The sequence below is a fragment of the Carassius carassius genome, chromosome 4, assembly GCF_963082965.1.
Source record: "Carassius carassius chromosome 4, fCarCar2.1, whole genome shotgun sequence".
NCBI lineage: Eukaryota > Metazoa > Chordata > Actinopteri > Cypriniformes > Cyprinidae > Carassius > Carassius carassius.
In genome coordinates this window covers 9,096,792-9,124,507 of record NC_081758.1, presented here as the reverse complement: position 1 = coordinate 9,124,507, position 27,716 = coordinate 9,096,792, and the positions used below count along the sequence as shown (strand labels likewise).

At 38.3% G+C, this 27,716-nt stretch overlaps 2 protein-coding genes across 2 annotated transcripts; both read left to right on the top strand.

Moving 5' to 3' along the window:
- Positions 1-234: 234 nt before the first annotated feature.
- On the top strand, positions 235-16,120 carry grk1b (G protein-coupled receptor kinase 1 b). The gene is made up of 8 exons (XM_059546076.1): positions 235-429; positions 2,250-2,960; positions 4,020-4,147; positions 6,527-6,684; positions 6,785-6,868; positions 14,317-14,441; positions 14,609-14,810; positions 15,283-16,120. Exons 2-8 carry the CDS (start codon positions 2,262-2,264, stop codon positions 15,564-15,566), a joined length of 1,680 nt encoding a protein of 559 aa, XP_059402059.1. The 5' UTR covers positions 235-429; positions 2,250-2,261; the 3' UTR covers positions 15,567-16,120.
- Positions 16,121-16,256: 136 nt separating this feature from the next.
- On the top strand, positions 16,257-27,703 carry arhgef15a (Rho guanine nucleotide exchange factor (GEF) 15). The gene is made up of 15 exons (XM_059547028.1): positions 16,257-17,300; positions 17,991-18,722; positions 20,248-20,302; positions 21,122-21,183; positions 21,394-21,641; positions 21,742-21,902; positions 22,015-22,167; positions 22,315-22,444; positions 22,555-22,629; positions 24,431-24,523; positions 25,015-25,169; positions 25,670-25,837; positions 25,952-26,031; positions 26,968-27,072; positions 27,145-27,703. The coding sequence occupies exons 1-15, from the start codon at positions 16,907-16,909 to the stop codon at positions 27,294-27,296; spliced, it is 2,763 nt and encodes a 920-aa protein (XP_059403011.1). The 5' UTR covers positions 16,257-16,906; the 3' UTR covers positions 27,297-27,703.
- Positions 27,704-27,716: the final 13 nt, after the last annotated feature.

Below are 27,716 nucleotides of genomic sequence, written 5' to 3'. Positions count from 1 at the left end.
GGCTGATTTCTGACAGAGAGCAAAATAAAGATGGAGTGACAGAAGGTAATGTATCCTTAGCACGATCTTGTTGCTTGTGCAGTGCCCTTTTGATAACTGATCTGACCCACAGCAGACTTACACTAATAGACTGTGACAGTAATCCACATAGGCTAATGAACTATCAGTTTGGATTTCAGATGGACTACAAACTCCTCCTAATCCTCCTCACTTATTTTCAGAGTGAGAGTGAATCTTGGGAGGGAGAGGAAGAATGAGGCAAACCACTGAATGACGTTACCTGGAAGCATGTGTCTGAGTTTTAAAATGCTTGCTGAAGGAGATAGGGTTTTACCTGGTCTGTGGAGTTTTGAACCCGTCCTTTGGAGCTTTTAATCCACAATTCTTTGTCACAGGGATTTTGCAAAAGGAAGAGTTACAAAAATAAAGGTAAGGACATTAAAGACTAATTATTTACATTAGTATGATGAAAATATTTAATGTTTATGTGTGTAAATTGTGCAGGCGTGGCTGCAAGACTTGGTCTTAAAATTGGTAGAGACATATCACAAACTTTGCAGGTTCATGGTGGTATTTTGCTTGTACAGTGAAATTGCAGGGTTTTGTTTTGATTTTACACTGTGTAAGCATTTGTTCTCTTTTGTCTTTTGTACAATTGAAAAATTCTCTCATTACCAAATGTGTAAATTATGGTCTTTAACAATAAATAGTATTTTTTATGTATTTTGTAAATGTAATATTTTGTAATTAAATGCATTTAATCTTAGTATTTTTGTAGTTTCAAAATACATAAAATACTTGTTGCCAATCAAAATCTTTATTAGACTGTTGATTGCTTGTATCAACAAGAATACAAAACTTCTAAAAGCAAACAATTACTAAGATTAAATGTATTTAAATACAAAATACATTTGAATTTTTCCAATGGTATTTAAAATACAAAATAGTATATTTGAAATACTCCCCATCCCTGCAGGAAATCAGCAGTCTAATAAGGAGGCTAATACCTTATGTATTTTACTTTATTTTATGTAAAAATACTCATATTAAATGTTTTAATGCAAAATACATTAGATTTTGTTTCCCAAAGATATTTAAATACAAAATAATATTTTGTATTTAAAAAACATGTATTTGAAATACTGTCCACCCCTGACTTTAAACATAAGTCTTTGCAAAATGGTACACATCCCATCGTGAATTTTTAAAACATAATTTATTATATATATTTTTGAAATGTTAAGCATTTATAAACATTATAACCAAAAAGTCAAGCTGTCAGGTCACACACAATCAACTAAACCATATATCATATCATGCAGGGGAGAGTCAATTAAATTACTTTTATACGACAGTATTTTAGCAAATAAGATGTAGACTAAGGCTAAGCTGAAGACTTAGTTCATGCTGGTTAGACTTGCTCTACTGTACATTCACAGCTTTAAAGTTTGGCAACAACACTAAAGGTGAGTCTTAATTCAATGAGAAAGTATCAAGGTCTTTGAGACTCAGCCAATCCGAGCAACAGGCCTAATATTTAGCACTTTTGCCTGTGAGAATGAATACAGCTGTACATGGTATCAGTGAAGAATAAATTATGAATCTTAAATGAATTTTCTGGGCTAAATACTGCAGCTCTGTGCACAGCATGATGTGGATTACCATTGTAATAATGAGTTGAAGACAGCAACAAAACGGGTCACATTACAAGAAGAACAGCCCTAGAAATTTATTTTCCACCTCTAAAAACCAATTCAGACAACTTTAGAAACATTTTTTATTGGATTATTCAAGTTTTTTTTAAGCAAACATATTATCTTAATATTTTTTTCGTTCACATTTTTTTAAATTTTCCAATGTAAATGCAAATGATTTTCGGTGGTAAATGGCAGCATGCCACAGAGGTTATTGTTGCATTTAACCTGGCACAGTACGTTAAGGGTAGCTTCTTTACAGAATTCTGGGTAGATAAAAGGGAGATTATTAGTTCTCGTTTAGCAGATAAGCTTTTGTGAAGACAAGCCTTGCTCTTAGCCCCATGGACAGGTCAATAGACAGTTGTTGGATGTCAGTAACTCTTAAGTTTGTGGTTGATCACTACTGACATAAAGCCAAAGGCTACCTTGAAAGTAGGCAGGATCTCAAAAACGTTAATGCTAAAGCTAATTAAAAGACAATTAAAAGATATCACTAATAAGCAATTGATTTTCACTCAATATAAAGAAAAATAACACCTTTCTTTATCTTAGAATTTCTCAAACATGGATATTGGAGGTTTGGAGACTGTGGTGGCAAACTCAGCCTATGTGTCAGCACGCGGGAGTATAGACAGCTCTGCTGCAGCAACTATGCGTGACAAGAAATACCGCACCAAGCTCAACCTGCCACACATCAGACAATGTGAACATATGAAGACTACGGTGGATTCTTCCTTCGACAGTATGTGTGTACGGCAACCGATTGGTAAGCGCCTCTTTCAGCAATACCTTGAAAGCGAAACTGCTCACAAGAATTCTGTAGATTTGTGGAAAGATATTGAAGACTACAACGTTGCCCAGGAAAATGACAGAGCTAAGAAAGCACAGAAGATGGTCAACAAATACTATGAGTCTTCGTCCAAGAACTTCTGTGACTTCCTGGGAGACAAAGCTGTGAGCAGGGTGAAAGAGGACTACAGAAACATTCGAGGAGATCTGTTTAAAGAGAGTGAAAAGCAGCTTCTTGTCCAACTGGAAGCTAAAGCACTCAATGGCTTCAAGGACAGCATGTACTTTCTACGTTACATCCAGTTTAAATGGTTGGAGGGCCAGCCTGTTACTGAAGATTGGTTCATGGATTTCAGAGTGCTTGGGAAAGGTGGATTTGGTGAGGTCCATGCTTGCCAAATGAAGGCGACAGGGAAGATGTATGCCAACAAGAAACTGAACAAGAAGAGGTTGAAGAAACGTAAAGGTTATGATGTAAGGGAGAGGGATAGTTTATCAGTAGATAAACTTATGCTTAATTCAAACCTTATTTGGCTTGATCCAGTGTCCAAACTTAGCTTTGGTACAGGCGGCCTAACTGCAGAACTTAAATCCTGATTAATTTGGATATCCCAAAACTGTACAAGTGGAGCAATCTCTTTTTTTGTGAATTTGGTGACACTCCTTTACCACATAGTAGGTAAAAGAGCAGTTTGGGAAAAGGGGAAGAGACACATTGAGACATGAGATTAGATTAACCTTAGAGCATGGTATTAAGCAGCTCTAATCATAGTGTATTGGCTCAGTGCAAAGAGGCTTGCAGGCTCTGCTTGATACTCCACAAAGCAGCTCAGCTGCAACTGAGAAACAGAAAGGGAGATAAGTAAAAAGAAGAGGAATCCTTAATAGTTAAAAGAAGAGAAAATGATAGATTTCATTTGTAATGTCCACCTCAAAAAAGAAAGGAGAAAAGCAATGCAAACTAGACAAATACGAGGAGCTAACCTACATGCCTAGAAAGGTATTAGCAGGGTAAATGGAATTAACCTTTTGCTAACGTTTATAGTCTAATCCAAGAACTGCTTATACTTTATTGCTCAGAATTTTATCCCATTCACGTCACCAGTTTTCTCGATTATGATTGGCCGATTTCAGACCTGTTCTGAGACAACAAAAAAAATGTCTGATTGTATTTAAACTCCCTAGTTGCATGTACTGAAGCTTTAAGATGGATAAAAATACAGTTATCCTAGAAAAGCAAGGTATGTGGTTAACAAATACTTCTCAAAGAAATGACTTTAGGAAGAGTCAGTTTTTACTGATGATGTAAGATATTGTAATTGGTGTTTGTCTTAAGAAGCCATAGCAACTGTTTTAGTCCTTATGGTAAATCTCCTGAAAACAACCCTCTAGAACCCATCCATTTTCAAGAACTTTTTACCTACATGCATAACTAAATGTGGCCACCATTTTTCCAAATTGTTTTCTTTTACCTCATTTTCCTTTGTCTGCTTTAATTTTTTTTATTTATTTTTTTTACTTGATTTCTCATAGGGTGCTATTATTGAGAAGCGCATCCTGGCTAAAGTGCACAGTCGTTTCATTGTGACCCTGGCCTATGCTTTCCAGACCAAAACTGACCTCTGCCTGGTCATGACCATCATGAATGGTGGAGACCTCAGGTGTCACTTATATCTCTTTGTTTGAATAATGTATATGTTTATGTGTGTGAGTGTTTGTGTGTATATGTCTGTACTTGTAGAACTATCTTTCTTAGAGCCAGTTTGTGTTTTAGACCATAGCAGTGAGGACCAAGAGAGTAAAGTAAGAACATTTTGGACGGTTTTCAAGCCCTGCTTTAAATGGATGTTAAAATGGTAAAGACATGGCTTTAGGGTCAAGGTTATAATTAGATTAAGGTTTGGGTTAGGGTAAGGGTTAGGCATTTAGTTGTGATGGTTAGAGTAAGGGTCTATTGCATTGTGTAAATGAATGTCCTCACAAAGATACCTGTACAAATTTGTATGTATGTGTACCTGATATTTACTACATTATGGGGACCAAAAGTCAGCAATACTAGCAAATTTTGACCTTGTGGGAATTTTTTTTGGTCCCCATGAGGAAACAAGCTTATAAATCCTGCAGAATTAAATGTTTTGAAAATCAAAAATAGCAGAAAGTTTTCTGTGAGAAAAATTGCAATTTGTAAATTATGCCTATGGAATGTCCCCCCAAAATTGGAAACCAGTAGTGTGTGTAGAATTCAGAATTTGCATTTAGTTTTTATTTATTTTTATTGTAGAATCTGAACTGAATCAATCAACTGAACTTACAAAATACGTTGAAATTGTACTTTGATATATACCATTGTACTGAATTATAAAAATGTTTGTGTACTATGGTTAGGTCTACACAGCGAGAATTATACAGCAAAGCTTTATTTTACACCAAGCAGAAAACTATCGTCTACTTTCCAAATTCATATGGGCGTATCCAGTTTAATATCAATTGGGTAGAGAAAAAGGGAAAAAGAACAATACATTAAAATAAATTGAACAAACTAATTTTGGTAGCTTGACCTAAGCTTAACCTTTTTTCACAGTAAGTCATGAACCAAAATATCTATTAATTTCCTTTTGTTTCTGTCATAAAAAAGGGGTGTTATGTTTGTGAATGGGGGTTCAGTTTATATTCTAGAGAAACTGAGGAGATTGTTAACTGGAATGCAAACTATATACCTTTTGCAGAAAATCTGTTTCGAATTAAAAATAGGTTACTTTTGTGTGAGTCATGTAGACCCCGATGAGTTGCAAAATAATACATATGTACAAAAAAGTGCTGACATTTTTTATGTTTTTAGTTGTTTTTACATGTTATAATTGTGATTTTAAAACGTGAAAAGGACTATAGGCCTATAGGCCACTTCAAGTCCTTCTAGTCCACTTCCAGGCACATTTCCATGAATTTCTTCCATGAATATAAAAATGTGAGTTTTACATATAATGTTCTAATTTTATATAAAATATAGAAAAAAAATATGAATAATTTTGAGACAAATAAATAAAAAACTAGGAAAATACTACAACACTTCTATACCCCTCATGTGTAGTTGTGCCCCTGTAGGTACATTGTAACTGTATTTTGTTAACAATGCAACTTTGTGCACAAACTGATGTACATAATGTGCAACTGTCTACATATTTCTTATTTTATAATGGCTGCAAATGTTCCTCAGCCAGAATATAATGTAGATATCATTGTGTTTTTAAGTATTTAAGGCAGAAGAAGAAAAAGTTGCCATAACATGATTATGTACTATTTAAAACATTTTAGGTTATTTATATATTTATTTACATTTCAGTATTTTGTAATATGGATTTTGTTAATACTGCCTATTACAATATTATTTTTTTTTACATAGTCAATAAAAAAAAGCACTTTCAGCAACAATATTAAAAAATTCTAAATATTTTTTATATAATATATACGTATTTCCAAAAAATATAAACAAAAACCATAATATATTTTAAAATCCTTAATTAATTAAGAATGCTTGCTGTGTATCTGTAAGAATTGTAGCAGCTTTCCTCCTAATCCAGCATAATTTGTGGAGATAATCTGAGAGGCAGCAATGATATTCTGGAGTTGTAGTGTTTGTTTGCGTCACAACACATTATCTATCTCACAATGCTGGAAGGGTATGTGTGTTTATTACTGTTTAATATTCTTGGATAACATCTAAATGTTAGATGTGCTCCAATGTCCACGCATTACAATTTCTCAGACTGAACACTTTAAGATGATTTGATCAAGATGCAAGACCCCCAAAATAGCTTTTATTATCTTATGGCTAGTTTAGACATATATGTATCTTGGGACCTCAATGTCATAGAGACTTGAGGGTGAGCTCTATTGACCATTGTGTCAGTATGTGTTGCATGGAAAAAGCTATTTACTATTTCATCCTCTGAAAATGTCAAAATCTATTTAGCAATTATAACATTCTTATTTTACCCACAATTTGTCCAAACTCTTAAACTCCATTTGCTCTGAATTTATAGATACCATATGTATAATGTGGATGAGAAGAATCCAGGCTTTAATGAAAATAGAGCATGTTATTACACAGCTCAGATCATCTGTGGGCTTGAGCATTTGCACCAGCACAGGATTGTGTACAGAGACCTCAAGCCAGAGAATGTCCTCTTAGATGATGCAGGTAAGTAACGCTGAAACACACCTAACTGCTTAACTGCTTGCCTCCCCACTGAACACTCCACTGTTTCTGAATGTTTTTGTTGTTGTTTTTGTTATTTTAGGACATGTGCGTCTCTCTGATCTGGGGTTGGCTGTTGAATTACCACAAGGGAAAGATAAAACACAGGGATATGCTGGTACCCCAGGTCAGAGCCATTTCATGCCATTTACTCTAAAATAAATTCTTTGTTTGCATGAATGAATGAATGAATGAATGAAGAATTTATATAGTGCTTTATTGTGTATTGCCGTACACCCAAAGTGGATTACAATCATATCATGGGATCTCTCCTCAACCACCACCAGTGAGCAGCATCCACCTGGATGATTTGAAAGCAGCCACAGTACGGCGCCAGTGTGCTCACCACACACTATCTATAGGTTGAGAGGAGAGAGAGATAGAGCAAATTCAATGGATGGGTTTTTTTAGGAGACCATGATTGACAAGGGCCAATTGGAGAGAATTTGGCCAGGATACCAGGGATACATCCCTACTTATTTCAAGTTGTGCCATGGGATTTTTAAAGACCACAGAAAATCAGGACCTCGGTTTAACGACTCATCTAAAGGATGGAGCTTTTTACAGTATAGTGTCCCTGTCAATATACTGGGGTATTAGACCATACGTGAGGCCCTGGTCTCACTAACACCTCTACCATCAGCAACATAGTTTTTCCTGGAGGTACTGACCAGGCTAAACTATACTTAGCTTCAGTGGCCAACCAATCTTGGTCTGAAAGTGAAAGTCATGACATTTGCCATACTCAGAATTGGTGCTCTGCATTTAACCCATCCAAGTGCACACAGACAGCAGTGAGAAGTGAACACACCATGAACACACACCCGTGGGCAGCTATATATCCAGTGCCCAGGGAGCAACTGGGGGTTCAGTGCCTTGCTCAAGGGTACTTCAGCCATGGGTATTGAGGGTGGAAGAGAGCGCTGTTCATTCACTCCCTCCCACCTACAACTCCTGCCAGCACCGAGACTCTAACCGGCAACCTTCTGGTAACAAGTCTGGCTCTCTAACCATTAGGCCACAGCTGCCCCTGCAGGGTGATATGGCTGTGCATGCAGAGTTCAAACTGAGGGAAAAAAGTGAAGGGCCCCCTCATAATATAAAAAAAATTAAACATTTGAAGTCCCATTCTAAGTTAAAAAGTCTAAAAAAAGAGGAAATGCTCATTTAAATTATGATTGTCCATACATATCTATGTTAACCTTTGTGTTGATCCATTTTTTACATTACATGTCAAAAATCTTAAAATATTATGATTTTAAATGTTTTTAATGAAGTCTTTTATGCTCACCAAGGCTGCATTTATTTGATAAAATGTATACAATAAAACAGGAATATTGTGAAATATTATTATAATTTTAAATAACTATTTTCTAATTTAACATATTTAAAATGAAATGTATTCCTCAATGTAAAATTTTCAGCATCATTATTCCAGTCTTCAGTGTTACTTGATCTTTTAGAAATCATTGTAATATGCTAATTTGATGCTCATTTATTATTGGTGCTTAGTTATTGATAATTGTTCTTACTATTATCTTTAGTCTTCAGTCGTGACATTTGTGAAGTATGATAACCCATACTCGGAATTGGTGCTCTGCATTTAACCCATCCAAGTGCAAAAACACTGCAGTGAGTAGGGAACACACACACAGAACACTCACCCGGAGCAGTTGGCAGCAGCTATTTGCTCCAGTGCCCGGAGAGTAATTGATGGTTCAGTGCCTTGCTCAATGGCACTTCAGCCATGGGTATTGAGTGTGGAAACTTTTTTTTCAGGATTCTTTGATGAATAGATATTTCAAAATAACTTTTATTTGAGCATTCATTTGAAATAGAATACAGGTGCATCTCCACAACATTCTAATTTATTGAGATGCACCTGTATTATACTGTAAATGTTTTTACTGTAACTTTTTTTTAATCAATTTAATGCATATTTGTTAAATTAAAGAATCAATTTCAATTAAAAATACCCACACACTGTCACGTACGGGGATACAAGAAACAAGGGAGAGATCCAAATGCAGGTACGAGGTTTATTGAGGGGCAATCCAAAAGAGGTAAACAGTCCAGGCAAGGTCAAAACCAGAATATCCAATAACATAACACGAACATACATACATAGCAGACTCAGGGAAGTATCACGCAAACGACATATAACAAGGACTCCGTGACAAGGACTCAGACAGACCAGGTATAAATACACAGAAGGATAACGGGGAAACAGGAGACAGGTGGGGAACAATCAATTAACTAAACAAGGAGGAAGGTGACCAAATAAGGAGACAGGAAGTCATAATATGATAAACACCGTGGGAACTGAGGACACCTAGTGGAAACCCAGGGAACACAACCCAGACACTGTGACAGTACCCCCCCTCTACGGAGCGGCTCCCAGATGCTCCAAGACAGACACAAAACAGACCAGGAAGGAGGCGGACAGGTGGAGGCTCAGGGCGAGGGATGGAGGGCCAGACTAACAGAGGGGAACAGGGACAGAAGTGAACACATAAAACAAAAAACAAAAACAACAACATGAAGCCCCCCAGGGCGGAGCGGAAGACCACCACAACCGTGTAGTCAACGCCAGGGTCCCCCAGGGCGGAGCGGAAGACCACCACAACCATGTAGTCCAAGCGAGAGCCCCCCAGGGCGGAGCAGAAGACCACCACGTCCTCGTGGTTGATACCAGAGTCCCCCAGGGCGGAGCAGATGACCACCACCCCCCTGTGGTCGATGCAGGAGTCCAACAGGGCCGAGCAGCAGCCCACCCAGTGACTTGACTTGACTCTGAACGTTCAACGGTGACCCGCCTTGTCTCTGGAAGGTCCCCGGTGACTAGCCCTGACTCTGGAAGGTCCCCGGTGACTAGCCCTGACTCTGGAAGGTCATTGGTGACTGACCCTGACTCTGGAAGGTCATCGGTGACTGGCCCTGACTCTGGAAGGTCATCGGTGACTGGCCCTGACTCTGGAAGGTCAACTGGGACCTGACTCGACTCTGGAAGGTCCACAGGAACTAGACCTGACTCTAGATGGTCGACGGTGACTAACCCTGACTCAGGAGGGTCCATGAACACCTGACTCGATTTTGGACTGCCTGTGGAGACGTGAGCTGCCTCGGCTTCGGACACCACCTCGGCATCGGGCCCCGCCTCGGCCTCCGGAGCGGCCTCGGGCCCCGCCTCGGCCTCCGGAACAGCATCGTTCACCGCCTCGGCCTCCGGTACAGCATCAGGCACCGCCTCGGCATCGAGCACTGCCTCGGCCTCCGGAACAGCATCGGGCCCCGCCTCGGCCTCCGGAACAGCATCGGGCCCTGCCTCGGCCTCCGGAACAGCATCGGTCACTGCCTCGGCCTCCGGAACAGCATCGGGCACCGCCTCGGCATCGGGCACCGCCTCGGCCTCCGGAACCACCTCGGCCTCCTGGACTGCAGCGGCCCGCTCTGAAAGTTCTCCTGGACGGCAGCGGTCCGCTCGGGAATGTTCTCCAGGCTTTGAGGAATATTAGGCGCCTGTCTCCTCCTCCTCCGCCCTCTATGATGGCGAGTCGGTGGCACCTTGTCCGGAGACTCAGGCATTGAGTCAGCCATCTTGTGCTGTGGCGCTGGGCTGGCGGCCATCTTGTGCTGTGGCTCTAAGCTAGCGGCCATCTTGTGCTGTGGCGCTGGGCTGGTGGCCATCTTGTGCTGTGGCTCTGGGCTGGCGGCCATCTTGTGCTGTGGCGCTGGGCTGGCGGCCATCTTGTGCTGAGGTGCTGACTCAGCAGTCATGACGTGAACCGTCTTGGGAACCTCTAGGATCCTTGATAATGTCTCGAAGTACTCGAGAAAGGTGTCAGCGGCCATCTTGGGCATTGGTGCTGAGCTGGCAGCCATCTTGCATTGTGGTGTGAGGCTGGCTTCCATCTTGCCCCGTGGTGTGGGGTTGGTGGCCATGCACCGCAGCGGCGCTGGGTTGGCGGCCATCTTGTGCTGTGGTGCTGGACCCGCGGTCATCATGGGCAGTGTCGCTGGCTTTCTCCTTCTGCCCTGGTGAGACGGCGGCTCTGGTCCCTCCCACGTGGGCCATGGTGGAGAGCGATGCTGGGCTTCCTCTCGCCCACCTCCTCCTCGGCGCCCTCCCCTGGTCCCGCGAAACACGACCAGGCGGGTTCCCTCAAATTGAATGCTTCTCTCCCGCTCTGTGGCTGGGGAAGAAGCGTAAATCGACATACCGCTGGATCTCAAGGTGACGGAGTCTTTCTGTCACGTACGGTGATACAAGAAACAAGGGAGAGATCCAAATGCAGGTACGAGGTTTATTGAGGGGCAATCCAAAAGAGGTAAACAGTCCAGGCAAGGTCAAAACCAGAATATCCAATAACATAACATGAACATACATACAGAGCAGACTCAGGGAAGTATCACGCAAACGACATATAACAAGGACTCCGTGACAAGGACTCAGACAGACCAGGTATAAATACACAAAAGGATAATGGGGAAACAGGAGACAGGTGGGGAACAATCAATTAACTAAACAAGGAGGAAGGTGACCAAATAAGGAGACAGGTAGTGATAATATGATAAACACCGTGGGAACTGAGGACACCTAGTGGAAACCCAGGGAACACAACCCAGACACTGTGACACACACATAGCCCCAAATATTTGAATGGTAGTATATCAGGGTTTCTGCATAAATATTAAGTAGCACAACTGTTTTCAACACTGATAATAAGAAATGTTTCTCCAGGAGCAAATCAGAGTATTAGAATGTTTTCTGAAGGATCAGGTGACACTGAAGAATGAAGACTAATGTTGCTGAAAAATCAGCTTTTGCATCACATCCTCTTTGGCCTTGACATGACTGGCAAAAAAAGAGCAAATAGAAAACTCACAGGCTGGCGCCAACAAGGAACTGAGTTCTGGGCCTTGAGTGATCTCTGGAGTGGATTCATGGAATGGAGAGTGCTCTAAAGTGGACTCATAGACTGGGGCAGGTGCTGGAGTGGACTTATGAACCGGAACAGGCTCTGGAGTGGACTCATGGACTGGAACAGGCTCTGGAGGGGACTCATGAACTAGAGAATGCTCTGGAGCAGACTCATGGAACTGAGAAGTCTCTGGAGCGGACTCATGGAGTAGAGAAGGCTCTGGAGTGGACTCATGGAGAGGGCTCTGGAGTGGACTCGTGGACTGGAACAGGCTCTGGAGCAGACTCATGGACTGGAGTGCAGTGTGTATAACACAAACACAAAATATGGCAACCTCTGGGTTGGACAGCACTGAGGCCACATGGTTTGAGAGCGTTGAGGCCACCAGGTGCCAGCTGATCACACTGACACCATTGGTGGATCCATTACACCGGCCATTAGTTTTATATGTCTTGGCCCAAGCTCTGCTAATGCAGGAGCCTGTGTTCTATAGTCCCACCCAAAAAAATCCATAGGGGAACCTTGCATGGCGGGGCTCTAGCACAGTGACCATGGCTTAATGAGGCTCTGGTGGGGTGGCCATGTTGTGACAAAGCTCTTATGTGGTGGCCATCTTGGCTGATGACTCAGGTGTGGTGTGAGCAGGCTCTGGCTTGGCAAGCATGACGTGAATCCTGACATGACAGTCTGGGAATGGAAGCACTCTGGTGTGGTGGGAACTGTATGATTGCAGGGTTCTTTATATGCAATTACTACAGGAAATGAGGAACCACTCAAATGAAATGCTAAATCAATATATTGATCCAAGGTCCAGTGAGGGTTATGGCAAGGCATGAGGTAATTAATAAACAGAAACTTTGATAAACATGGCAAACTCACCAACAGTGGTACATGGAACAAAGCTAGATAATGGACAATGTAACATGAGGTCTATTTGTCAAACAACTAGGAACACATGACACAATTTAAAGATTTATTTTACAAAGTTTGGGAGGAGCACATTCAGGTAATCATCCAATCAATGCATGAGAAAGCCAAGTCCAAAAAGCCTGCTTAAAAGATCACATGACAAAAAAAAAATTAACAAATGAAAGCTTGACACATTAAAGGGTTAGTTCACCCAAATAGCAAAATTATGTCATTAATAACTTACCCTCATGTTGTTCCAAACCCGTAAGACCTCCATTTATCTTTGGAACAAAGTTTAAGATATTTTAGATTTAGTCCGAGAGCTCTCAGTCCCTCCATTGAAACTGTGTGTACGGTATACTGTCCATGTCCAGAAAGGTAAGAAAAACATCATCAAAGTAGTCCATGTGACATCAGAGGGTCAGTTAGAATTTTTTGAAGCATCGAAAATACATTTTAGTCCAAAAATAGCAAAAACTACGACTTTATTCAGAATTATCTTCTCTTACGTGTCTGTTGTGAGAGAGAGTTCAAAACAAAGCAGTTTGTGATATCCGGTTCGCGAACGAATCATTCGATGTAACCGGATCTTTTTGAACCAGTTCACCAAATCGAACTGAATCGTTTTAAAGGTTTCGCGTCTCCAATACGCATTAATCCACAAATGACTTAAGCTGTTAACTTTTTTAATGTGGCTGACACTCCTTCTGAGTTCAAACAAACCAATATACCGGAGTAATTCATGTACTCAAACAGTACACTGACTGAACTGCTGTGAAGAGAGAACTGAAGATGAACACCGACCGAGCCAGATAACATATAAAGCGGTAACATGTAAAGCGTGAAGAGTAGCGGCCCTAGTACTGAGCCTTGAGTTACTCCATACTGCACTTGTGATCGATATGATACATCTTCATTCACTGCTGTTGGCGGTCATATAAGTACTATTTAAACCATGCTAATGCACTTCCATTAAAGCCCACAGGGCAGAGGGCAGAAAGTGTCTCCGATCAGCAAACAACATCCAGAGGGCTAGACAGAGAGAGATAATCCAGGCACATGACAATAGTCTAGGCAGGGTCAAACAGAGTCCAAACAGCAAGACGACAGGGCAATCCAAAAACAAAGGTAGAGAGCGATACACAGGAAAAACAGGAAAGCAAAGACTAGTCTAAACTAGGACAATAGACTGGCTCTGTATCACTGCTAACACTGGAATAGTGAAAAACGCAGAACAATACTCGGCAATGTAAGCATGAACTGAACAAATGTTATATAGGGAGTCTGATTGATTGTAGTTGTGTGTCCTTGGGCAATGGATCGTGGGATATATAGTCCAGGGTATAGTATGTAGTGTGAGAGTTTGTGTGGTGGAAAATGTCCTGTTCCGGTCTACGAAACAGAAGTTCGTAGACCGGATTTAAGACAACTATAATGATGTAACATATGTGTACAGTATGTGTGTAGCTATAAAAGTTATTAAAATTGTGTTTCAAAACTAATAAAAATATATAATTATGCATGGAAAAAAGCAGCACACATACATTCTAGTGATATCAAATTTGCAAAATGAATCAAAAGTATAGAAAAGAAGACAAGGCCACATCTATTCTTTAAAATACTGTAAAAATGAACTATACATTATTCCTGTTCCTGGAAAATAAACAAGAGAAAAACATATTCTTAAGCCAGCATTGCAAAAGGCCCTGGTTAGATGTAAGTAACGGATATGTCTCCTTCACAGGTTTCATGGCTCCAGAACTGCTACAGAAGAAAGAGTATGACTACTCTGTAGACTACTTCACTCTTGGGGTCACTCTGTATGAGATGGTTGCGGCCAAGGGACCTTTCAGGTGTCGTGGAGAACAGGTAGACATACTCCTGCATACACTTTGTCTATCTGTTAAGGGGCTTTCACACTGACAGTGATTTGCAGTGACAAATCAGAGGTTATTGATCATCAATGAGAGAAATCAGATGATAGAAATTTGAGGCATCCTCACTAATCATTGCTACCTACTTTTTCTGCACCACAGGTGGACAACAATGAAGTGACACGGCGCATCCTGAATGATCCAGTCTCATACCCCCCAACCTTCAGCCATGAACTTAAAGAACTCTGTGACAGACTGATGGAGAAAGATCCAGAGAAGAGACTTGGCTTCAAGAGTAATGAGTGTGCTGAACTGAAGAACCAGTCCTTCTTTAAAGAGCTCAACTGGGGGAGATTAGAGGCTGGTATGCATAGGATATGCATCATAAACTTTTTTAACTACTTTTAAAAAGTACTATGGTATTGATTTTTTTTCTAATAGTTTTCTTTGAAGTGCCATATATGTAAATATAATGGTATATGGATATGGGGAACACTTAGTTTGACAGTGTCCCTTTTACCTGTTACATGTACTTACTGGGGTAATAATAGTAACATTTGCATAATTACATGATACTAAACATAAACTAAACCCTAAATCTAACCCTAAAACCTATAGCAAGTACATGTTGTCAATTAATATTACATAGCACCTAATTATAAAATTACACTGTAATAAGGACATCTTCAAATAAAGTGTAACCTAATTTGGTACTCATAAAGAACAAAGGTATGTATCAAAGTACCATCTGTGTACAATGGTACTCTCCTTTTTTAGGTATTATAATTTAAACCTTTTTTTCTTACATCTTTTATATATTTTCTTATTTTGCACAGGTATGCTTCCTCCTCCTTTTGTCCCAGATCCTAAGATGGTCTATGCCAAAGACATTGATGATGTGGGAGCATTCAGCACCATCAAAGGTGTTTTGATTGACAACAAAGACAGTGAATTCTACAATGATTTTGCAACTGGGAACGTACCAATTCCATGGCAGGAGGAGATGATTGAGACAGGCGTGTTTGGGGAGCTTAACGTCTGGGGACAAAATGGAAAACTGCCGAACGATCTGGATCCCAACTATGTGGAAGCAAAAGGAGGGGGATGTGTTCTACTGTGAACTACAAAAGAAAAAGAAAAAAGCGGTGGGAGCACAGGAAATGATTCATGGTGAACAGCAAAGGCATGAATTATGTGCTTAATGTGAAGAAAGAGTGTGTAACTCAGAAGGTCTCCATATGTATGTACTGGAATAAATGTTTTTCTTAAATCAGCTAATATATAGTAAGCAAATAACACCAAGTTCTGACATTCATTAAAACCAGTGATTATCTTTTTATTTGTATTACTCATAATGTTGTCTGTGAAGGTCCTTTTACATTTTCATGAGGGAATTTTTGCTCATGGAGGATGTTAGCATAAAAAGAGGAATTAAATCTAGTAAATGGAAAATGAAGGAAGTGAAAAAGTTACACATATCAGCATACATGTCGTAGAGGAAGTGAGATACATGTTTACTTTTATGGTTAAAATATATTTTTCTAGAAATCCCAAAAAGATATTCTGTTTACTGTTTGTCAACACATTGATTTTTTGGATTTATAATACATTTGATTGTATAGCAGTCACATTAAACTTGACTATTTCAATAAAATATTTTAATGTAGGAAAGTACAGTAGAGTCTTGTGCTTTTATGGTCAGTCAGAATCAGCTGCCTTGCTAAAATGTTGAACTGGGAGCTTTCAGTTGTTTAAAGCTAAAGCGAGACATGGAAGTTCATGATTTTTGTTTTGTTTTTGTGGTATTCAGTTCTCATAGCAATCTTTGTATAACTCAATACAATGCAATACAATATAATATAATATACAAGTAACATCATCCAAAAACTTCTGCAGGTAACTTCATTATGTGTTACAATGCTTCTAGAAATTAGCTAAATTTATTTTGGATCAAACAGATAATCAAATAGTCAAAGTAATACTGCATTATCTTATGTCCAGCATCTACAGTATGTCACTGCATATTCAACGGTCCATTTGGTGTGACGACCTACTTCCCTTTTAAGACATGTGAAAGACCAGGGGACAAGATCTGAAAGGAGAAGTAACCATCATATAGCCATGACATTTATTAACAACACACATAACAAATTTGTTCACATAACAAAAATGTTCACAAGAATAACACATCGGAGGAGGTAAAATATTCCTTCACATATGGTGTGTGGCTGCTCTGAATGCTTGGTGAAAGGTAAACTAACTTCTTTTATTTATTTTTATTTTTTTTATATTGATATGACAACTGAACAGAGTGTGACAACACAGGCTTCATTGATCAAAAAGACACTAAACTGTCGCACAATCAGGGATTTTGCTGCATCAGTTGATGCATTTGGAACTTTAATATCAGTGCATCCATGTGTCTCTGGATTTTGATGTGTAAATCTTGCTCACTTGGACATGACAATTATTCTGGAGCATCAAATGATGAATAAGTCAATCTACAACACATCCAGTGGCAAACCTACCATTCCACCAAAACCAAACCTTAATGCTTCACGCCAGTCAAGCCACTTTGGATCCTCTAGCAGAGTGGTTCATGCTTTGCGTAACTTTGAACAAGGAATGGGCAAGCAAACGGCAGTAAACTACAACAGTAAAGAAAGAAGATATTTTGAAAATATAAGCCAAGATGGAAGTTCTGTGGTAGCCGAAGCTAGATTGTCATGTCCACCCAGGACAAAAGACAGAGTAGAGGATATATCTTCATTTTCAAGACTTGCGAAAGGTGGACAGATGATGGGGGAAAGAAATCTTCAACCGGCAGTAGATGATGTGGATATGGGTCGATCAGGTAGTGAAATCTCTCTCTAACGTGTATGTTTTATACTGTATATGCCTGAATATAAAATTATGCTGAAAACCCTGGTTCTAAGTGATTGTTAGCGATTACTTGGTGTAGGTTTATGTGGTGTAGATATCACATGATGAAGGTTCAGAATCATTCAATTAAAATCATATAAAACCAACATAAATACAAGGGGTACGAGTTGTTTGTAAAACATTTTTAGATTTTCTTAATTAAGAAAAAATAAAAATAATTTTTTTATTTTTCAGTGACCCAAATGGAAACCCTAACCCTAACCCTTGCAAATCAGATAAACAAGTTGGCTGCTGAGCCAATGAAACCAATTCAAGAGACATTTTTATTTTGCTTGCTCTTGTACAACATACAATTTTTGTTGAGTTGCAACTTGATGTCCAATGTTTAATGTGGGTCTTAAAGTGAAATCAGTTAAGGGCCACTGGCTTTGTGCATTGTGAATGCAACTGATCACAAACCCCTGCCCCTTTCCTTGGTCAGTTATTTAATATTTTGGCTAATCCGATTATGTTCTCACCTACAAAAATGGATGTAGAACTCTCAGCCCTGTTTAAGGGGTTAATACATTATACCAGCACAAAAAATAAAATGTGTGTGTGTGTGGGGGGGGGGGCTGTTGATAAGCTTAATAAAGCACCTGGCTATCCTTCTTTCCCTCAGCTCCTGATGGCAGTGAGGTAAATAATGTGAGTTGCACCATAGAGAATCATCAGGGATCAACTGCGCCACCTTCCCATTCAGCGGAGAAACACTGTCATTGCCTCTGCCATCTTCAAAGGCCTGGTATGAAACTAGTCTGGGTACCTCTACACAAGAAGAAAAATGACATGGATATTGTTATTGAAAAGAATCACATACATCAAGACAAAGGAAGTCACAGAAATAAGGATGTTTTACACCTAACCAGCAATGAAGTCAGTTGTCCACAGAACAGGCCATCACCCAATTCAAAACCCCAAGTGTTGCCTCCATGTATAAATTGCCAAAGTTTCCTACTTCACCACAGCCCTTACAAATTAGCAGGAAATGGATTTGCACATGCTGATGAGTCAGTTCAAAACCACTCAAAACCCCCTTTACCACCAAGGACTTATCAGTCTTCGGAGTATAAAAATATTCAACAGTCTGCACAGCTGGACCATACCGATGCTAATTTATATTTGGATGTTTTGCCATCAAATGACAATAAAGTTACCCCTCCAGCTGTCCCTCCTCGACCTCTCCCACGACGTCCCCTACATCCTCCGTCCCACCGAAAAACAAAGAAATGGACTTCCCAGCCAGCACTGGCATGTGTAGTCTCTCTTCGAGGCGGCGGTCCACCAATCAGAAACACAAGCAGCAGTGAGAATGCAAAATTGTCTCGCCGCATATCTATACCAACCCCATTAGGTGAGTAGAGAAGAATTTCCAAATATTGCATTTTACTAAAGCACAGCACGCAATGCAGTTTTATTAGAGAAAGAAAAAAAATGTGGATCAGCGTTAAAGATTAGTGTTTTGTGTTTTGTGTTGGGAGAGCGGGGTCGAAAGTAATGTGGGACGAAAGTAACAAAGCGATTTTCTCAGAGCCTCCTACTGCATTTGCATTCCAAGCTATGACAGCATGTTCAACACGCAACCCTTGACGGAGCTGAGAAATATCACGTGATTTCATCATCGTTTCTTGTAGTTAGGCCCGTAAAACTGTTTTCAAATACAAAAAGTAAATTATTGATACTAACACATCCTAAAGTTTGCATTTTCAGAGTTTTTCAGTATAAAAGTAATTCAGGTTTAAATGTCAGGAGTTTCTGTTGGGACGTAAGTAACGATTGTTACTTTAGTCCCGCTACAGTTACAAGAAGTATTTCATTTGTTCTGGTGCATGTTATACTGTTAATTTATGTGTCTTACATCATTTATTAAAATGTTTATCTCATATTATACCAAAAGAATATGTCAAGAGTGAGGGTCAGACAGACAGACAGAGAGAGGTCTGGTTTTATCCAGATGTTTATGAGATGGCTTTTCTGGACATAGAGGAACATCACTCTCTGGGCTCTGCTACATCGCATTTACCTTAGTTATATTTAGGTTTTAGCCATATCTTAGCTTTTACACCTCCACCTATGAATTTGCAGTGTTTCCAGATGTTTTAATGCACATTTTGAATTGATGCATAAAAACAACTGGATGGAAACAGTTGTTTAGAATTTATGTAATTAAATTTTTATATTGTTCATTCTCTTTATTTTTTTTTTTTTATTTTAATAAAAATACACTGAAATAAAAATATATTAAAAAAACCCTAAAGTTTGTACAGTCGGGTTTTGAGACATTTGATAAAACGTAAATTTAAATGGAAAATATGAAAATGTAATTGAATAATGTTTTTGGAAAGATAAAGGACAAAATATGTTTGCAGTTACATCCTAAAAAGTCATAGTCAGGTATACTTAATAAAAATAAGAGTTACAGAAAACAATCTTATAAAAAAGCTTATATTGTTCTGTTACTTTTGACCCAACCAACAGGGTCGAAAGTAACAATGTGCAACTTATGTTCAAAGTGAAATTACTGTATACTGAAGTCTTTCTACATTTCTACAAAATACCATACTGGCCACAGCAGAAATATATCTCTGTCTACAACATTATCTTTTAAAATTATGTTTTTTATGTACTTTCGCCCCTGCTCTCCCCTAACATTGTCTAAGCTCCTAACCTAATCCTGACTCTTACCTAATCTTGATCCAGGAACATGTCCTACTTACAAAAATCATTTGGGGCATCAAGGTATTATATCAGTTATGAGTTGTTTTGTTTTTGTTTGTTGTTGTTGTTTTTATTTATCTGCTTTGAAATGCTTTATTTATAGCCTAAAATTAATCACACATATGTGTAGATTTCTGAAAAGCTTCATGTTTGTTTTGTAGGTGAGAGCTATGAAAATGGTGATTCTGGAGACTGGGAGTCTGTTGACACGGAAGCGTAAGTTAACAGCATCAGTAAGTTGTTCTCAATAAGTGTGCAAGTTATGCAATGCTTTTTAGAGGGGTCAAATAATTTCTATCAGTAATTTTAGGATGTAGGTCTTGTGTTGTTCCTGGTATCTTAAAGACATTGTAAGGAAAACACTAAAGTTTTTTGGGTAACACTTTACAATAAGGATCCAATAGTAAATGTTAGTTAATGTATTAACTAACATAAATGAACAATGAGCAATATATTTATTACAGTATTTATTCCTTTTTGTTAATGAAAGTAAAGTTGTTGATAGTTAATATTAAATCACAAAGCACTAAGTAATGTAAACAAGCACAACTTTTTATTTTATTAATGTATTGGTAAATGTTGAAATTAACAATAACTATGATTAATAAATGCTGTAGAAGTATTGTATATTGTTCTACACAACAATTTATTCTGACTTCCTTTATACTGTATTACTTATAATCTTCAACATCTTACAAGTAGCAGGCTAAGAGTTAAATTTACACATCCTCTTACCCTGAAATAAAACCCTGACATACCACGGATTTTATTTTTACGGATTTGAAAAAGAGAGGTTCTATTTCTGACTCTTAGCTGGAAAGAGTGGTCAAAATGAAAATATGAAGTGATGAGAACTGCCCCTTTTTGTCTCCGAGGTTTGTTAACACATCCAGAGTTTTCTTTTTTTTTTTTTTTTTTACTTTACCAATGGCATAAAAAAAAACTGTCTTTTAATTATATCTTTATTATTTGTGATAGATACTCATTTGAGCCCACTAATTTTGGTGAGGTTAAGCTGTTGTGGGTTTCTTACAGGCTGTGTGAGAAAACAGGAAGTCCACAGAAAACCTCCAGTGACTCGGAGCCAAACAGCTATGGTGAGATAATTTATACACACTCAGAGGAATCTGTTTCAGATGTATAAAAACAATAGTTAATGATTATTTCTGGTTTTGTTGAATTTCAAAGTAGATTTTGCAGCAGAAGTCATAGTTCACTGGTTAGATTAAATAAACATTAGGTGCAATAACATTTCTTTGAAGCTTTTGCTGTTCAACCATGCATTCTCAAAACAATGTCATCCTCAGAACCTCTACATCAGATCTACCAAGCAAAGGTCTCTAAAGAAGCCAGTCATATCCGGTCTGATAGTCCTGATTGCAACAGGAGGAGTGTTAGTGAAACCCAACGCCTTGAGGGTCCCGGGGGACTGGGGGTTGTTGGTATCCGATCTAAGAGAGGCCTTAAAGAGAATACACTCTGGCAGGATTTAAAAGTGGTGAAGGAAAGTGGAGTGTTACATAAACTCACTCGCACTGAAAAACAGAGACAAGAGGTGAGAGTAATAGTTTACCACTGTTAGAAATAACTTTACATCTTTCTTTACCAAATTCAGCTATGTTACATATTGTTAATTTAAATTTTATGTGTGTTAGAGCATGTTCGAAGTGCTCACCTCTGAGGCCTCCTACCTGCGCTCCCTGTGTGTTCTGAAGGATCATTTCCTGGGGTCACGGGAACTCAGTGAGACTCTGGTCATTCATGATAGGAAGGCCCTCTTCTCCAACCTCTTGCAGGTCTATGAAGTCAGTGAGAGGTGAGAAAGAGAGCCAAGTTCAAGGATGACAAATGAAAGAAATTCTGTCATCACTTATTCAGTCTCAGCCAAAAACTACCCCATAAGTATGAATGCACATCTCTGTTCTCAGGTTTATAGGGGATCTGCTGAAGCGAGTAGAAGAGAATGTGGTGATATCTGACGTGTGTGACATAATTTATGAGCACTCAGAGAACCATTTCTCAGTCTTTATTGATTATGTCCGAAATCAGCAGTATCAAGAGAAGACCTACAGCAGACTGATGTAAGTCTTTAACCCATACCTACAAAAATAAATAAATAATAATAATTAAATAAATAATGTACATTATTTAGTTAAAGATTAGTTTTAGTGATCATTAAACATGTTGTTGTTGGGCATGTTGCTTATGTGTATGTGTGGTCCTGGCAGGGAGAGTAACAGAGATTTTTCTCTTGTGATGAGGCGGCTGGAGTCATCTCCGCTCTGTAAACGTCTGCCCTTCACATCCTTTATGCTTTTGCCCTTCCAACGAATCACACGCATCAAAATCCTCATACAGGTGAGATATACACTGTTAATGTTCTCAAAAAATACTTATTACTCAAATTTTTCCAGTAAATGTGAAATTATTAGACAAGAGTTAATTTCATTAGTTTCAAACTTTTGTAGAATATTCAAAAGTGGACTGCAAAGGGCACTAAAGAAGAGGAAACAGCTTCCAAGGGCCTGGCTTCAGTGTCTAAGGTAAAATGAACAAAATCAGCATTGAGCCTTGAATTTGATTGACAGAGTGCTGATGTTTAGTATAACAACAGTAAAACATTTTAGCGTTTACAACAAAATATTTTAAATTCTTCTTTAGCTGCTTCTGAAATAGTAGTATGAACTGTTTTAAAGGGGTCATATGATGTGACTTCAAGTTTTCCTTTCTCTTTGGAGTGTTACAAGCTCTTGGTGCATGAAGAAGAACTTGCAAAGACTATAGTCTCAAATCCAAAGAGATATTCTTTATAAAAGTTACGAATCAACCACGGCAACCTAAAATGGCTCATTCTTACACACCCCCATGTCTATGTCACGATGTGCAAAGATTTGCATAATGCTGCCCAAATGTTCACACAAAGGAAGTAACTTTTATTCTTGCTGTTGACGCCGTACCTTGTTATGGAGACGCTACTGTATGTGTTTTGTTTTGAAAGTGAAACTACTTTATTTGGCCATCCAAAAGAAGATTACAACACTGTTCCAGAACAGTTTAACCCAAATATTCAGATGTGCAGAGCATTTTACGGAGGATGAGCACTGTTTCCTGTGAAAGTAGCCTACAATGCCAATGTCTGTTTCTATGAAGTGGGGCAATTCCAACTTTGCAAGGACAGTCTGGCATGATACGCAACTCAACATGTAAAAAGACAGTGTAAGTCATTATAATGACGTGGGAAGATGTAACCTATTGGTTAGAGAGTTTGACTCCTCTAACTCTAAGGTTGTGGGTTTGAGTCTCAGGCCGGCAATACCATGACTGAGGTGCCCTTGAGCAAGGCACCGAACCCCCAACTGCTACCCGGGCACCGTAACATAAATGGCTGCCCACTACTCCAGGTGATTGTTCATGGTGTGTGTGTGTTCACTGCTCTGTGTGTGCACTTTGGATGGGTTAAATGCAGAGCATGAATTCTGAGTAAGGGTCACCATACTTGGCTGTATGTCATTTCACTTCATAATCAGTAATTATGTCCCTACTGGATGCAACAAATGCCTAGTTTGTAAAGGGTTTTATTGGTTTTGTCTCATAAAGGCGGGGCATAGAGTAACAATAATGTACAGTACGTAGAAAATAATGTTTTTTGAAACTTAAACCACATAAACTCATTGCATTATACCAAATACACTAAATAATGTTCTTTTTAGCAATGTCACATGACCCCTTTGAAGCAATATCACACTCACTTTTGTGCTGTTTTATTAAATATCAGCAAAACTGTAAGCTGCTATTTGTAATGAGTACACAAGTAAAACAGTACTTTTACTTGTGTGACATTGCTAAAATATAAAATATTATATTCTGAATCCAAAATCTGTTTGTGTAAGTCACATTCAAAACTGATTTACAATGGACCAGTGACATAAAAATAATTAATTAAAACCCTAGTTAAAAAACACATAGACCAAGCTCTTAAAAAATTTACTGTTTTCATGTTAGTTTCATCTGGTTTAGAAAAACCTGTGGTGTAATATCAAGTAAAACAATCACATACACAATGAAAACATGGGAGTATGTATCTTAATCACTATTTTAAAATATATATTTTTTTTTTTCTGCACATTTTTTAATATAACATTTGTCATGTTGCTGATTTCATAACAGCTTCGCAAAATGCCTATTGATTTCCCTAAATTAAAATAATTCTAAAATGGGCAGCTAACTTTAAATCTAACCCACCTTTTCAAAATTTAATTCATAAATGTGAAATCTCTCCATATGCATTTGTTCTATCATTCATATCCAGCTTTGATTTTCACTTGTCATCATTCTTTTTTGTAGCTAATCACACAGGCAAACACACAGGTGGGGCAGATGAAACAGATGGAGGAGCTCATTCAAATATCTAACAAGCTGGAGTTTGACAAACTCAAGGTCTGTAAATGCATTAATGCACTAGTCAAATGAAAAACTCTTACATTTACAAAGGTATAGCCTCTTGCCACAGAAATATTTTTTTAATTATTATTTAGAATACACCCACATCGCTTCACAGAACCCAAGAGGGCTTCACTTATCTTGTTTGAAGATATTACATAGAGGTAATAATCCCCTGAACTGAAAATGTTTAATGTGACATCAATATAAGAGCCAAAGAGCAGCTCAAGACCCTTAAATAGCAGAAAATAAATTAATTAGTAAACGTTTATTATAACTAGCTGCAAAGAACCATAAAAAAAAACTAACAAACAAAAACAACATTGTTGTATTTACATTAACACATATTTAGTTCTGTCAAGAATAATGGCAGAATGTTCACTTTTGGGTGAACTTTTTAATCCAACGTCACCTGTTGTGTCTGATCAGTACATATTATGAATAAAAAAATATTATTTTCGGTAACTTGTGTTTCTTGCTTTCCACAGGCCATTCCAATTATTTCCAGAACACGCTGTCTAGAAAAACAGGGAGAACTACAAGAGCTTTGTAAAAGAGGGTCCCTCTTCAACATCCGCAACAAATATACCCCAGTGTACATGTTCCTCTTCAATGACCTTCTCATTCTTACCACAAAGAAAAGGTAAGAGGCGTATAGTTGAGATTAACCTTCTAAAACAAAGAAAAAACTGGTATGACTTTTGTAGGCCAACCTGGGTCCCTCAACAAAATCCCAGTAGGATTTTCCCAAAAGCTCGGTGACCAGTGAAAGCTAAAATTTTTACACCTTTTGTTCATCATGATTATCTTCACAAATTGTATTGACTTTAAAGCCTACATGACATCACCAGACATAAAAAGTTAACATTAGGCTATAAAGAACTACACCATGGTCATATGTTTTTATTTACAGTTGGAAACTCATAGATAACTTACTTTTCATAAATAATGGGTGGGACATTACTGATGTATTTTATGTTCTGGAATAATAATAATAATAAAATATTTTGAGCGTGTGTTAAACACAAACCTTATTTCAGGCATTTAAAAAAAATGCTGTGGCACACAATGTAATGAGTGAGTTAAGCGAATCTTCAGTCTCATGTGGTCCCCTTTTTGTTTTTTGCCTCTCTCTTCTCTCAGTGGTTGTCCAGACCGCTTTGTGGTGATCGATCATGCTCATCGGTCTCTGGTTCAGGTTCAGGCCACAGAAAACAATCTTGGGCCACAGTTGGATCACTGTTTCTGTCTAACCCTCCTGGAAAACTATCGTGGGAGCACCTGTGAACACTTACTTAAGGCTAATACAGAGTAAGACACATGTAGCTCAGTGCCTTTATTCATACCAGCCCCAGAGTGAAATCACTGTCATTTTACATTTTTTGTATTCTGACCTCTCTCAATCTTTAAACACCCTATCCCCAGGTCAGACATGCATAGGTGGATGGCTGCTTTCCCATCAATTAAAGCAGCACTCGGGGAGGAAAAGATTTATGAGGACTGGGGTGAGCTTTCGTCTTTTGTCATCCGTGTGTTTACGAAGAGAGTTTTTGAAGCCAAAAGTGGACGGAGGCGGCCGTCACCATCTTAGCAGCGCATCACAGTGCATTTTTTGCTCTGCCGAAAAATAAATAATTTGTCATTTACTCCACTTCATACTACTGCCCAAATATTAACTTTTTTTTTTTCATGGAACACTAGAGGACTTCTTTAGCGGAACTGTTGATTTCCATTACGTAAAGTGAATGTTGACCAGTGTCTGTTAAACTCTGAAAAATGGGTCTGTAAACCGAAGTAAAAAACTAATACATTTAAAATTAAATAATTTAATGCTAAGTATAGTTCAAATCAACACATTTAATGACATCACTCGAGACTCAATGATATAAAAATTATAATTAAACTTTATTTGGAGTACATGTGCACAATCCATATTTCTTAATATTAATCATATGTTTTGATGTCACCGTTGATGAGAATTGTATATCTTTGAATCATGTTGGCCTTTACATGAAATATATTTAATATATAGCTACCTAAAGTAAACTTGTAATAGCTCTAATTTAGCACAAATAAAAATTGTAATATAATTCAGTACTGTATATTTTCAGTTGTACTTAAGCACTATTTCCTTCTTTATGTCAGTTTAGCATACTAAAAGTTTGCAATTGCAGGGTATTTTAAGTACATACATATGAAAATGTATTTGTAGTATACTTAGTTCAAAATAAATGGATTTCAAATATAGTACATTTTAGTATACTTATTTTTTTACTAGAGAAGCTGCTAAATACCTTCCTTTCATTCCACATTCAAAAAAAAAACAAAAAAACCCACCACTTAAAGGAAGCTTCCACTAATATATTCTGGATAAGTTCTCTTTGATACACAATTTATACTGCTATATAATGAGTTTCATTGTTTGTGTGTACGTCAATCAGACTGTCCTCAAGTGCAGTGCGTCAGGCAGTATGCGGCAAAACAGGCAGATGAACTTAGCTTGGAGCCAACTGATGTCATCAATGTGCTGCGCAAAACCAGTGAAGGTACGGTTAATATAAAATCACTTTTTTTTTTAATCTTCAAAACTAAAATTTATTTATATTTTCCTTGTCAAGGTTGGTATGAAGGCATGCGTCTCTCTGATGGAAAGAAGGGCTGGTTTCCAGCAGAGAATACATTAGAAGTCATTACTGACCACCAGAGAAGGCGGAACATGAGGGAGAAATATAAAATCGCACAAGGAACGACCCAAAACTCTCCAAGTTGATTCCTATATACTTGCTGCCCATCTCATTTGCCCTCACTCCCCAAAAGCTTTCTTCCACTCACTCACACACAAAGACACTATAAAATGGTCTAGCACACACACACACACACTTACTCATTCATTCATTTACCATTGAAGCAGGAAGCTGGGGCCAATTAGTAACCCCCTTGCTATCATTATCTTTAGAATATGAAGAACATCAATACGTTTTTAAGAATGTTGAAAGGGAAGCCTGGATTGTGAAAAAGACATTTTATTGGACAGATCTGCTGTTGTCATGAGGTGACTAACAGGACAGGCCCCTTCCATTGTGCTGTCAGGCTCCACCTTCAGCTCCATAGAAACAGTGCAAGCAAGTTTTATTGCTACAATTATAAAAACAAAAAAAATTAATTTTAATCTCAATGATAATGCTGATAA